This window comes from Mchenga conophoros, linkage group LG23 (assembly GCF_057382185.1).
Source record: "Mchenga conophoros isolate Kocher_MC1m ecotype Shallow Benthic linkage group LG23, M_conophoros_male_GT1.1, whole genome shotgun sequence".
NCBI classification, from domain to species: Eukaryota; Metazoa; Chordata; class Actinopteri; order Cichliformes; family Cichlidae; genus Mchenga; species Mchenga conophoros.
In genome coordinates this window covers 28,449,846-28,462,352 of record NC_140547.1, presented here as the reverse complement: position 1 = coordinate 28,462,352, position 12,507 = coordinate 28,449,846, and the positions used below count along the sequence as shown (strand labels likewise).

Sequence of the window (12,507 nt, the reverse complement as noted above, 5' to 3'; positions counted from 1 at the left end):
TAAAATGTTTTCATGTTTGATTATTGTTACTTTCTTTTTCTATAAACTGTAGATTTCCTCTGCCATGTTTAATCTTCATCACGGTTGTTGTTTAGTTTATATTAGATTTATGTAACAGATCTGATCACTGACTTATATGAAAATATAAAACAATTCAATTTAATGTTTGAGTTGCAATGAAATGAAACCAAACATGACAGGATAATTTGGTGCTCTATTTTCACAAAACATTTCCTTTTACGATGGCCCACTAGCAAGACAATGGAAGGGAGATAAGCTGTCTCAAGTAATACTACACGGCCAAATCTGTAGGAAAACATTCAAAAGCAACTGACTGCACCTGACATCTAAGAAATATACTTTCCACCAAAGCCCCCAAAGTCTCATTTTTTCTGTTGCATTTGTAAGCAGACTGCTGCTCTTAATATAGCCTCTTTGTGGAAAGGCATGATTGAAGTTTAGAGTATGCCCTGCCCCAGTTGGTTTTGATCATCATGTACAAAACTGCAGGGAATACGGTATCATTTACTTTTAATAGGTGATAATTATGAGAAAATCCCAAAAATCCATTAAGTTAATCTACTGTAAAATGAATCCATTGGCAATAATGTTCATTTTAGTGTTATTATTCATACCATTCTCAGTGCAATTAAAATTCAATAATGTAAAATGCATCACATTATGAAAATTACTGTATGTCTGGCAGGAAAATGAGCAGCTCTTCCTCTGTGAAGAGTGCTAAGTTCATGTTCTGTTGCTGCTGCAATGTATGGGGCTGGAAATGGTGTACTGGAAAATTGCAGTTCCTCAAATGACCACTTGAGACACTGCTCCAAAAACAAGATCCCCACACACTACCATCTGAAAATGTTCACCTTTACAACTTCTGCAACTTCTAATCAATATATTTAACAGACAGGTACAAAAAACATTTTTAGTCTTTATTGCTAACGTCCCCACTGATAACAATTGCAGGAGAGGGTGGAGAAATATATGTATTTTTTCCATTCTATAAAACAAAAATGTAACTAAAACGTAAATAGTTATGGAATGTTATGGAACAGACAAGTGACTTACAAGCTATGGAAAGAGTACAGGAGGTAGTAATAGTAGCTATGGGGTTGGATGCTACACATTCGTAAACCCCGGCGTCCTTATAGGTGGACTTTCTGATCATTACAAGCTGTCTTCCATCTGGGTGGGAGATTAGGTTGACTCTGTCATCCACCTCCAGTGGTTTCCGATCTAGAATACACAAAAGCATTAACGAATTATCTGCACTATTTACATTATTTTGATATTTGATAAAGCTACCTTTCATCCATGTAATTTGTGGTTGTGGGCTACCAGCTGGAAGGCAGCTAAGAGTGACAGGTTCCCCCTCCAGCAGGACGTGGTCTTTCAATTTGATGTGAAACACTGGAGCAAAATCTGAAGCAGAGCGGACAAACTGTTGGCTTTTTGCCTCTTCTTTGGGGACGCTTGAGGGCAAATCAGATTGGGAAGGCGTTTTGTCTTTCTTGCCCCTTGTCAAACCCCACCTGTCCCACCGTGACCTTCTCTCACTCTCAGAATGGATGCTAGAAGTGGATTCAACTGATTCCTTAGACCCTGAGGCGCCAGTTTGTTTTGCTAGCTGATTCTCAGGGATTCCCATTCCTTTGAGTCCACGGCCCTCAGACTGAGAGTGACGGTGGCGGGTAAACAGGGGTGTGCGCTTTCCCTCTGAATCTCCTTTTCTCTCTTCAGACTGACTGCGTATTTTTGCAGATATTCCTGCCACTTTGTTCTCAAACCTCTGTTTCATTGCCAGGACAGGAGAGTCTGTGACCTTGTGTAAATCCCCTTGAGCCAGCTCTTTCTTTGTGTCTTTATTGTTCCTCTCCTCTGACTGAGTCCTTAGTTTGGCAGAGATTCCTGCCACTTTGGACTCAAACTTACGCCTCATGGCAGATACAGACGACTCCTCAGCTTTTCCTTGATCCCTGTCATCCACATTCTTCTGTGTCCCTCCACCATTCAGTTCCTTTGTATCCAAAGACTTACTGCGACCAACAGCCCAAGACACTCTCTTGCTTTTAGCCGTTTCCTGCACATTGGATTGCTTATCTTCTTGTGATTTCTGAACCTTCTTCTCAGTGGATGGTGACCTCTTGGCCCGCAAGGAAAACCTTCCAATTAAACCAAGGCCTGTTTCTTGATCATCTCTTCTTAAATCTTGAACAGATTTCGATTTCTCCTTAAGTCCTGACGATACCATTTCTAGAGGCGCCCCTCTTGGTGCAGGCCTATAAATCTCTTCAGCCCCCTCATTTGCTTTTCTACTTAATACAGGCGATTTCTCCTCTGATTTGTTTCTGGTGAGTTTTTTGAGGCCACGGGTCAAAGACGATTCTCGCTTTTTAAACCTCGCTTCAAAGAGCTCCTCTGAGTCAATGTCTTTGATGTCTGTTCTGAGAATAAGCTGGCGAGGGATGGAAGGAAGGTCTGGGTTTGATGAAGAAGAGACAGAACCTGGAGATCGCTCAGGTGTTGCTACTTTGGCAAATACTGCTGGATGTTCCGGGGATGAAGATGCATCTGCAGACTTTGTTTTGGCTATAGTAGAAGGATCCTTGGATTGGGGTTTGTCAGATGTTTGAGACTGCCCTGCAAATGATGCTTCTTCACTACTCTGTGACATTTCCTTGTCTTTCACTTTCTGCTTGCTGATATGTAATGCCTGGTTTTCTTTCCTCTCTTCTTCATCCTCCTCCTCCTCTATTATTATTATAGGAGTAATAACAGAAGGATACGCATAATCACATTCTTCTTTGTCTGCCCCTTCTATTTGGGACTTGGTCCTTTTTTCTTTCATCCCTTCTTCCTCACCAAGTTCGCTCATATGTTTTTCCTGTTGGTCTGGTCTTCCCTGTGCTGTGGTTGAGGCAGACTCCGCTTTTGTGTCTTCTGTTAGTGCAGACATCGAGGTTGCCTCCTGGAGCTTCTTCCCTACTATGCTAGAACTACCCACAGATGGTATCTCTAAGGGGGCTCCAAACCTTCTGTGCAGGGGCATGGGCTCAGAATCCCCCTGAGTGAAAGAGGTACTTTTGCGAAAAACTTTAGTCTTTGGCGTGTCTTCTCCTGGACTCTCAGAGGAAGCTGCTCTGACGAGTGTTGACGGCCCAGTTCTTGATCTCCTCAAATTCCGATCAAGGGATCCTGTTTGCCTCTCATCTTCAATGCCGAGTGTTTCAAAAAGGGGCCCTCGAAGGCCACTCATATTTTTGTCCACGTTTCCTCCCCTGAGCAGCCGTTGTCTCATCAGTTCCAGTTTTAGGGCGTAATCCTCCTGGCTTAACTTTGTAGCCCCAGGGCTTGGACTGCGATTGGGTAGTTCCATGGAAACAGCCTTTTTCAAACTCTTGTTTCTTTCTTCTGATTCCTTTTCTGTACTTTCTTCTTCTGGGTCAATGTGGAGAAGCAGCGCTGAATCGGCAGAACTCCCCCTCCTCATTGTAGACCGCCTGGCTTTTGTCTGGGATTCATCTGACTCCACACTTGATCCTTTTTTCAAGGGAGCTCGTTTTATATTTTCTGTTTGCGCCTCATTTGGGGTTATGTCTTCATCTTTTATGCATTTAGTAGCCCCTCCTCTATTATTTGCACCTATGCTTTCCTTTTTCCTTGTCCCATCTGCAATGAAACCGTGCCGTCCCGTGACATCTTCATCCCCTGGGATCTCATTGAGGGAGACCCTGGAACCCGAGAAAACCATGGACAGTGGCATAGGAATAAAGGGAAGCTCATCCACATCTGCATCTGAATCAGACGAAGAGGAGGGTGGCGGGGAGCCTTCTTTTAAATGCCGGGCCACAGCAATGAAGACATGGCTGCTTGAGTCATCTAGGAGCTCAGGGATGGACCGCATCACCATTTTGGATTTATAGCTGATGAGGGAACGCTGAAATAGTTAGCAGAGGATTTTGTAGGATTAGTCTCTAATCTAAGCACGCCCCTGTTTCCAAAACTCTGTATAAAGTGTGAATAAAAGCAGAGTGCAAATCATTTTAACCATTTATTTAACTGTAAACCAAAGAGCGACCGAAGAATCTAAAAGCCTCAGGTTGCATGTTAAATGTCAAAGTTCATGAGAGTACAATTAGAAAAAAATGAACAAGTATCGCCTTTTTGGAAGGGCTTCTAGGAGAAAACCTCTTATCTCTCAAAAGAACATGACAGCATGGTTTAGGTTTGTAAAGCTGCATCTGAACTAGGGCTGCCACGATTAGTCGACTAGTCACGATTACGTCGACTATCAAAATCGTCGACGACTGATTTAATAGTCGACGCGTCATTTGAAGCTTTGTAAGATCCCAAAAGCAGGAATAAGTAGCAGGATTTAAGAGTGTAATAACGGACTGAAACAGAAGATGGCAGCACTGCATGTACAAGGATGCCAGCTGCCGTTAAACCCCGAAGAAGAAGAAACTGTGTCCCAGAATTCATAGCGCGGCCCAGCGCAGTTGTCAACAATGGCGGCAGCTAGTTAGTTTTAATATTACTCTTATTATTCTTTCTGGGTCACAAAATAAACGTTTAACATATTTTCAGGCGAGAATGTAACTGTGTAAACCTCAAATATCTGCTCAGTTTATCAAGACACCACATATTTTCAAAAGCGCTCCGACGTTTTCGGAGGCGTCTGTTACCCACTAGCTCGATAGCTAGCCGGGGGCCATGAGAGCACCGGACTCCCGGCAGATCGTTTTCAAACCCACCGCCCTACTCAGGTTAAACATATACAAGTCACTTAGATAACTTAAAAATGTTATTGTTTGGCTTTTTTCAGTATTTTATTTGTTCCTGAGTAAATGGGCTGAGTTTATTAAACTCCACCGAAATAATCTGCACATTTAATTAGAATTCAATTAACTATCATCTTGTCTTTATTTTTAGTTAGCACAGACCTTAAACACTTAAAGCTGTAAGCTAATGATAGTTATATAAGAGCAGATGCTGCTGGTGCAATAAGCTGTACTTTTACGTTCAATGGATGATGATCTGATTAGTCGACTAATCGCAAAAATAATCGGTGACTAGTCGACTATCAAAATAATCGTTTGTGGCAGCCCTAATCTGAACAAACCCCAAGACTTCTGGAACAATGTCATTTGGACAGACAAGACCAAAGTGGAGATGTTCGTCCATAAAGCACAGCATCATGTTTGGAGAAACATGATAAATCTATTCAAAAACAAGCCTCAATCCCTCAGCAGGAATCAGCCTGTGGTGTCTTTATGCATTTCACCCTGATTTCCAAATGCTAAATGAACGTTTTGTCGTCTGTTACCTGCCATCGCCTTCGAGCCAAAACTTGTTTTAGCATAGCTGTGCTGATGCTTTTGTTTGTTGGTGACTGCAAGACAAAACAATAGGTGGGAGCACTATTAACAGAGACATAACTACATCTCATGAATCAGTGACACAGTCGGCAGGATGGTAGATGTTCCAGTGATAGCTCACCTTGAACCAAGGATGACGAAGGCACTCGATGGCACTTGCCCTCCTAGGTTTGGGACACAGTTACAGTTCAGACATGTTTAATCTGTGAACTGTAGCACAGTTGCATCATATACAGTATTTTTATGGTACAAAACTAAGAGGCATCAAAATGCTTACAGTCTGTCCACCACCAAAAGCTTGATGACAAATCCTTTTGCTTCTTTGCAGAGGTCAGAAAACATGCTCTCCTCAAACGCCACATTATAGTTCCTGATGTTTAAAGCAGTGGCTTTGTCATTCTCGCCCGCAAAAGGTGACACGCCGGTCAGGCTAAAGCAAAAAAAGAACAGGTGTTTTATTTAGCAAGATGTCAGATTGACTGATTGGGTTTAAATACACACATGCTGTGAAGAAGAAAAAAACGTACCAGAGGTAAGTGATGACACCAACAGGCCTGTGGGAGAGCAGGACACATACGTGACTTGGAATTTGAAGAGCAACATAAAAGCACAGATAAACACAGAAATTTGATGGACTTGCAGATAACTGTGAGTGTATATAGTGCCTGCTGTGCCTAGTCACTTCTCCATGCCAGAGAACAGGTGGCTGACCATATGTCTGTTGCTGTGGAAACTGGAGTTTGGTTAACAATCTCTGGAGCGACATATTCTGGTGTGCCGTATTTGCAGTAGTGCTCCTCTGAAGTCTCCAATTTAATGGCATTCCCGAAGTCGCAAATGCGGATCTGATCACTCCCTGGACTTGCCATCAAAATATTTTCTGGCTAGAGGGGATGTGTACAAAAACAACAACATTAGGACTCATAAAAGGTAAATCAAATCTGATACAGTGCTTGTGGTGGGACAGATGGATACCTTTATGTCGAGGTGAGCTATATTTTTTTGGTGGAGATAGCGAAGACCCTCCAAAACCTGCTGAACACTGCTGCGGATCTGTAGCATGAAACACAACAGGAGTGAATCCTGAAAGGCACGTTACATAATGAAAGCGCAGTGCAGGCAGCAGAAAGACACAAACCTGCAGTTCCATGACTGTTGTTTTCTTGGCCATTCTTTCCAGCAACTCCTCGTGACATCTTTGTACAAGAGTTAAGAAAAAAGAAAAACAAAGCTGCTGCTGCTGCAGCTACTTGATTGCATAGTCTGACTGGTAGGTGCATGAGAAATGAATTATAAATGAGCAAAACTCCCCCACACTCTATCTCTTGCTAATTCCTCTCAGCAGCGATGAGTCAGAGAGAAAAAGCTCGGCTGCTTCATTCATGCCTCCGGGGGGTACGGGGGGACGTTAGGATTAATGCTGTGCATCTTGTACTTGAGATGCATTTAAGTGCACTTTTGTTTGACAATGTAGAAGATAAAATGTGAATCGGAGATGCAGGAGGAAAAAACATTTTTCTGTAAAACGTAGATTACAGATTTCACTGTATGTTCTAGTGAAAGGATACAAATCTGTGATAAGCACCACCACGTTCTTCTTCTCAAAGGCATCATGGAAGTAGAGAATCCTCTCGTTATCCAGCTCAGACAGAAGCTCCATCTCTCTGAGAGCCAAGGCTTTCCTATTTCCGCGAGCAGAAATGAATTTGGCAGCAAACTCGGTCTTTCCGTTCTTGCGAGTTACTCTCTTCACATAGGAGTAGGCCCCCCTGCACCCACAAACACAAAGTGATGACATTAATGGTTTTGTACATGTCAGCCGTGTTGGTTTTTTTATCCATTTGTTTTCAAGACTGATTTCTCTTTGATAGAAGTAAATTATAAATATTATTATTATTATGACAGTAATTTGCTTAGGCTGCTGCCCCCGCGACCCGGCCCCGGACAAAGCGGATGAAGATGGATAATTAAGGGCCAGATTTACTAAGCAGGGCAAAATTGCACTGAGCACAATCCTTTCGTCAATTTGTACACTTAAATATTCTCCTCCCTGTACTATGTGCTAGTGAAATATGGGTCAGTTGCAAAACTTCCCAGTTGCCACCTCTACCATGCGATCCTGTCATTGCGCTCTCTTTGTAAATACCAATTGTACATTTCTTACACAAACCCAGTTTGTTCTGGCGCAATGCGTTAGTAAAGTTGGGCTGAGTATGGTGGAAATTCGTTTTAGACCATTATCAGTTTACACATGTAACCACACTTATTACCGATACGTGTGGGTCATGGAGCAACATCTATAGATAGATGCGAGTATGCCTGCCAGTATTGCTTCAGTTCATTGAGGTGTTGTTTTAAGCCTGAGGGCTGGACTTCTTCCTTCTGTTTGGCAGACTTGCTGTTGTAGATTTGCTGCTGAGCTTGAGGTTTGGATTGATGTCCTCACATCTCTAGACTCTAGGCATAAAGAGGAGTTCATGGTCGGCTCAATGGCTGCAAGGTGCCCAAGTCCTGTGGCAGCAAAACAAGCCCAAATCATCACCCCTCCACCAATGTGCTGACAGTTGGTATGAGGTGCTATGCTGCATTTGGTTTTCTCCAAAATTCAGTGCATTGTGACCAAATATTTCCACTTCAGTCCCATCTGTCCAAAGCACATTGTTCCAGAAATCTGGTGGTTTGTTCAGATGCAACTTTGCAAACCTAAGCTGTGCTACCACGTTGTTTTCAGAGAGAACCTTTTCACCCATGCAGGCCATTCCAACAACCCATGTTTTGGTCAGTCTTTTTGTAATTGTACTATATAACTGATTTTCACAGGACTCTCTGTCTATACACACACACACACACACACACACACACACACACACACACACACACACACACACACATATATATATATATATATATCTTGATAATAGGTCCCTTTAATCCCTTTAATGACTAATTTCCTTTCCCTCCACTTTATTAGTAAATTCTTCTTTGTGAGAACAATGGAAAGACAAATGGAGGGGCAATAGTCATTGTATAATTAACTTTCATTCTCCTTAGGCACTCTTCTGTGATATTTGGGAGAAGGACTCATAATCTGAACTCCATTACTGGGGTACTCATGCTGTTCACTGGGTGGAAAGCAGATTTCTTCATCTGCCTGTTTTGCCATCCCAGTGGCTGTGCAATTCACAGTAAATGCCTGTCTCTAGACCAAAACAAATCATCTGTCGTCGGCTAATGCGTTCACTCCACTCTCGTGGCTGGTGACTCATCTGTCGTTTCTGTCTGCTGTTGTTAAGCAGGTGCAACTAACCCCACCGCCACCCTCCCACCACACACACACACACACAACCCCTCCGCACCAGCTCCTACCCCTACCTCCCGCCCTCCAGGCCGACCCTGAGCACTCAAGTAACTATTAACGTCAGTGTCCTCGTCCTCGTCGGGATGTGAGGCAGGAAGAGTGCGCACACTCACCTTCCTATCGCTTTGTGGATGTCATAGTAATCTGTCAAACGCCTCATCTTCCTCAGAATGGTTCCCTCATCCTCCATTGGCTCTTCTGCTTCTTTTCGCTCTGGAGAAAAGCATCAACATAGGCATCTTTATTGGCTTTGTGTGTATGGATGTGTGTGTCAGTGTGTGTGTGGGGGGTGCACACACTCATATGTGGGTGTATTTATGTGCTAGCTCAGAGACAGATGGCTTCACATTGTAATTTCAAAACACCTTGTGGTCCCGCCCATATGGTGCGGATTCAGAGGAGCAATTTTCAACAACAGCTAGCCTTTATTAGCGATTCTAAGCAGTAAATATCATCAGCAAATGGGGTAAAAATCTGTTAGCACAATACTTTTGAATATGAAACTTTTCAACTTTACACATTCCTAATCTTTTCAACTACTGTAAGAATATCGCTGGACTGCAGACCTGTATGAACTGTGAGCTCGGCCTTGCAGGAGTTGGACCCGGCCAGGTTCTTGGCAGTGCAGGTGTACACGCCGGAGTGATGGGGCTGAGCGTTGAGGACGACAAGTGAATACTCTGGGTCGTCGTAAACAAATGTGAAGTGGCTGCTCTCCGAGAGGAGCGCATCACCCTGCAGCAGATCAATCAGCTATTAGCATTCACCTAAAAAAATATCATCTGAGTATTCAGTTGAGTTGAGTTGAGTTATAGTCGAATGTTGGATGTACTACCTTAAACCACAGAATATCCGGATCTGGCTTTCCTTCGACCACAACAGCCAGATGACATGTTTCCCCGACTTGCACATCTACGTCCTCCATTATGGTCTCAAATTTGGGAGGCACTGCAGGAAAATTAGGAGGAAAAAAGAAGCTCATCTCTAAGGTGGAGAAGCACTATGGACCGCACATACAGAGTACATTTTATGGTGTTGTGGCCATTTTTGTTGAATTCTAATGAATCATAATTTGTATCCATTATTGTTTTTTCTTTAAAACAGTAAAAATATGCTTAAGCTAGTTTTGCTATTTAAATCTGTAATTAATTTTACTTTTGGAAAAGTCGGAAGTGCTTTCTGAAACAAACCACCTGTTGCCCCCCATGGCCTTTTTTTGGAGTATGGTTTTTTTGGGGAACTTAAAAGGCCTTGACAGACAGGTCTCGCTGTTGTTCAATCTTCCTTTGGGCACTAAATGAATATAAAAGCTGATGTTTTTATGCAACAGATCAAATAATAAAGACACACTTTGTCTTGTTGACATAAGTAGAAAGTTGTTTGGATTCTCACTAAAATGCTAAATTTGTCACGTGGTGCGCCTGTCTGGACTGACCTGCCATGGCCAGCTGAAGTGTGCACAGGTCGCTGCCAAACTGGTTTCTGGCCGTGACCACCAGCTGACCGATGTCCGTGCTCCTGACCCTCTGCAGCTTCAGGGTGTGTTGATCATCGTCCGGCATGCTCATCTCGCACATCCCCGGCTTACTGACCAGCACCACGCCCCTCCTGAGGTAAGCGGGTTTCAGAAAAGTTGGGAGAAGGCCACATTTACCAGTTTGCTGCACTGAGTCTTCTTTAACCCAGTAAGAGGAGACCAACTGTTGTAGTTTTGAAAGCCATTTTTTTTGTTTTGATTGTTGCACAGCGTTGTGGGCTTTGCATTATTTAATTTTCTGTGCTCCAAATGTTGGCAGTGGGTGATGAGTCTGGACTGCAGGCAGGCCAGTTTAGCACCCAGACTCTTGTAAAACATGCAGAATGTGTGTCGACATAGTCTTTCTTAACTAAGAAAGGCTTACTCTGACAAGCTGTATGTCTCGATCAGCATTAAGTACACTAATATCCCCCTAAAGCCATCATGAAAGCTTTTGAACTGTATATTTAAGTTTTTAGTCTTTAGTATAAGGGCTGCCAAATAAACCCCAAGAAGCTTGGGGTTAATATGATCCAGTTTATGAAACAGACCCTGATGAATGCTATGAAGAAATCGGATGAAAACTTTTTAATGACATCACAAGGACATCACTGGAAGGTTAATAAACTAACTTTTTCCAGGTGACAGCTGCATGCACATGGTTCAGCGTGATGGTGATGTTGGCAGGCTGGTTCTCAACCACGTACACAACTTCTGGCTTGTCTAAAATTATCGGCGCTTTCCTCAAGTACGGTCCTAGAGAAGTCAAAGGTATGTTACAAGAAAACAAAGCAAAACTGGTCCTAAAAGTAGAAATGATGTCCTTTAAGGTCGATTATCAGATTAGTGGTAGCATAAGCCTCTTAAACACACTTGATACCTCTGTCCAGCAGCTGGACTAGATCAGTGGCAGGCGATGGCTTGCTAAGCGTTTTCCCAGTGGATGCTAGGACTCTGAAAGCATAGCGGACTCCCTTTGACAGCGAGGTGACGGTGTAGTTTGTCTCCCTCAGGTTTGATGCCACAACAGACCACTGGATGGAGCCCAGAGGCTGCTGCTGGACCACATACACCAAGGAGCCGGCATCTGTAAACACACATGCTCCTTAATTACTTGGTGGCAAAGACATGATTAAGCAGTGCTAAAAATGCTGTATTTTTTCTCCCTTGAATGGAGAGAGTATGTAATCAGTTCAGTTTGTTTGTTTGTTAGCAGTCTATCATCCACAGTTTTCAAGACATCGTTTTTAAATTGTGTGTGATGGGAGATATCAATACCAGCTCAAGCTGATTTCATTTTGGGAAAAATTGGGTCGAGATTGAGGTCAATTCAATTTTAAAATCAGTAAAAACTGATTTATTACCCACAGTTTTTTATGCATCATCTTCAAACTTCACAACAATATACTAGGCCTGAGGTCACACTGGGACCAAGGCTGGCTACATATTTGACCTAGACCTTGATTGTTAGCGCCCAAGGTCAAAACTGAGCTTTTCAGGAAACCATATCAAGTAATAATAATGGATTGGATTTATAGAGCGCTTTTCAAGGCACCCAAAGCGCTTTACAATGCCACTATTCATTCACTCTCACATTCACACACTGGTGAAGGCAAGCTACAGTTGTAGCCACAGCTGCCCAGGGGCAGACTGACAGAAGCGAGGCTGCCATATCGCGCCATCGGCCCCTCTGGTCAACACCAGTAGGGTAAAGTGTCTTGCCTAAAGACACAACGACCAGGACAGAGAGCCCGGGGATCGAACTGGCGACCTTCCGGTTACAGATGCTCTTCCCAACCCCCTGAGCCACAGTCACCCATTTCACGTGAAAACGCATGGAGAGAGCTGTACAACACACTTTTCATTTTTTAGGACAAATTAGGACAAAATTTTAGCTTCAATTGGATCATCTCCAAACCTTTACGCTTTATATAAGTCAGTGGGAGACCTAAGCACTTTCTTTGTTCGAGCTCTTTATTAAACATGATTTTTCCAACACATTATATCCATCCACCTGTGTTGCACCAGCCTGCAGGTATGTTATGAACCTACCAAGTGAAGGGTCGAGTCTCTTTGGTGTCTTCCAGCTGAGGGTTATAGTTTTTCCTGTAATGGCCTCAATCACCGGAGGCCCATCAGGAGGATCAGGAACAATATCTGTTTCCAAAAACATACATATATATTTATATATTTCACAAAAATATTAGGGAAATTGTGTATCCCGTAATGTATACCATTAAACATTG

General features: G+C 43.0%; 1 protein-coding gene across 8 annotated transcripts in view; it reads right to left on the bottom strand.

Annotated features, from left to right (window-relative positions):
• Positions 1 to 12,507, bottom strand: part of LOC146547420 (striated muscle preferentially expressed protein kinase-like) — a 60,207-nt gene that overhangs the window by 7,833 nt on the left and 39,867 nt on the right. For all 8 annotated transcript variants that reach the window (XM_085265705.1, XM_085265704.1, XM_085265710.1 and 5 more), the window contains 17 exons: positions 12,314 to 12,418; positions 11,142 to 11,348; positions 10,894 to 11,017; positions 10,181 to 10,353; positions 9,581 to 9,693; positions 9,312 to 9,480; positions 8,859 to 8,958; positions 6,956 to 7,156; positions 6,526 to 6,583; positions 6,363 to 6,440; positions 6,099 to 6,271; positions 5,915 to 5,941; positions 5,665 to 5,817; positions 5,509 to 5,551; positions 5,336 to 5,401; positions 1,315 to 3,946; positions 1,078 to 1,245 (listed from right to left, as the gene is read on the bottom strand). In XM_085265705.1, coding sequence (XP_085121831.1) covers positions 1,078 to 1,245; positions 1,315 to 3,946; positions 5,336 to 5,401; positions 5,509 to 5,551; positions 5,665 to 5,817; positions 5,915 to 5,941; positions 6,099 to 6,271; positions 6,363 to 6,440; positions 6,526 to 6,583; positions 6,956 to 7,156; positions 8,859 to 8,958; positions 9,312 to 9,480; positions 9,581 to 9,693; positions 10,181 to 10,353; positions 10,894 to 11,017; positions 11,142 to 11,348; positions 12,314 to 12,418 — 4,590 coding nt within the window. The remainder of the gene's footprint in view (positions 1 to 1,077; positions 1,246 to 1,314; positions 3,947 to 5,335; positions 5,402 to 5,508; positions 5,552 to 5,664; positions 5,818 to 5,914; positions 5,942 to 6,098; positions 6,272 to 6,362; positions 6,441 to 6,525; positions 6,584 to 6,955; positions 7,157 to 8,858; positions 8,959 to 9,311; positions 9,481 to 9,580; positions 9,694 to 10,180; positions 10,354 to 10,893; positions 11,018 to 11,141; positions 11,349 to 12,313; positions 12,419 to 12,507) is intronic.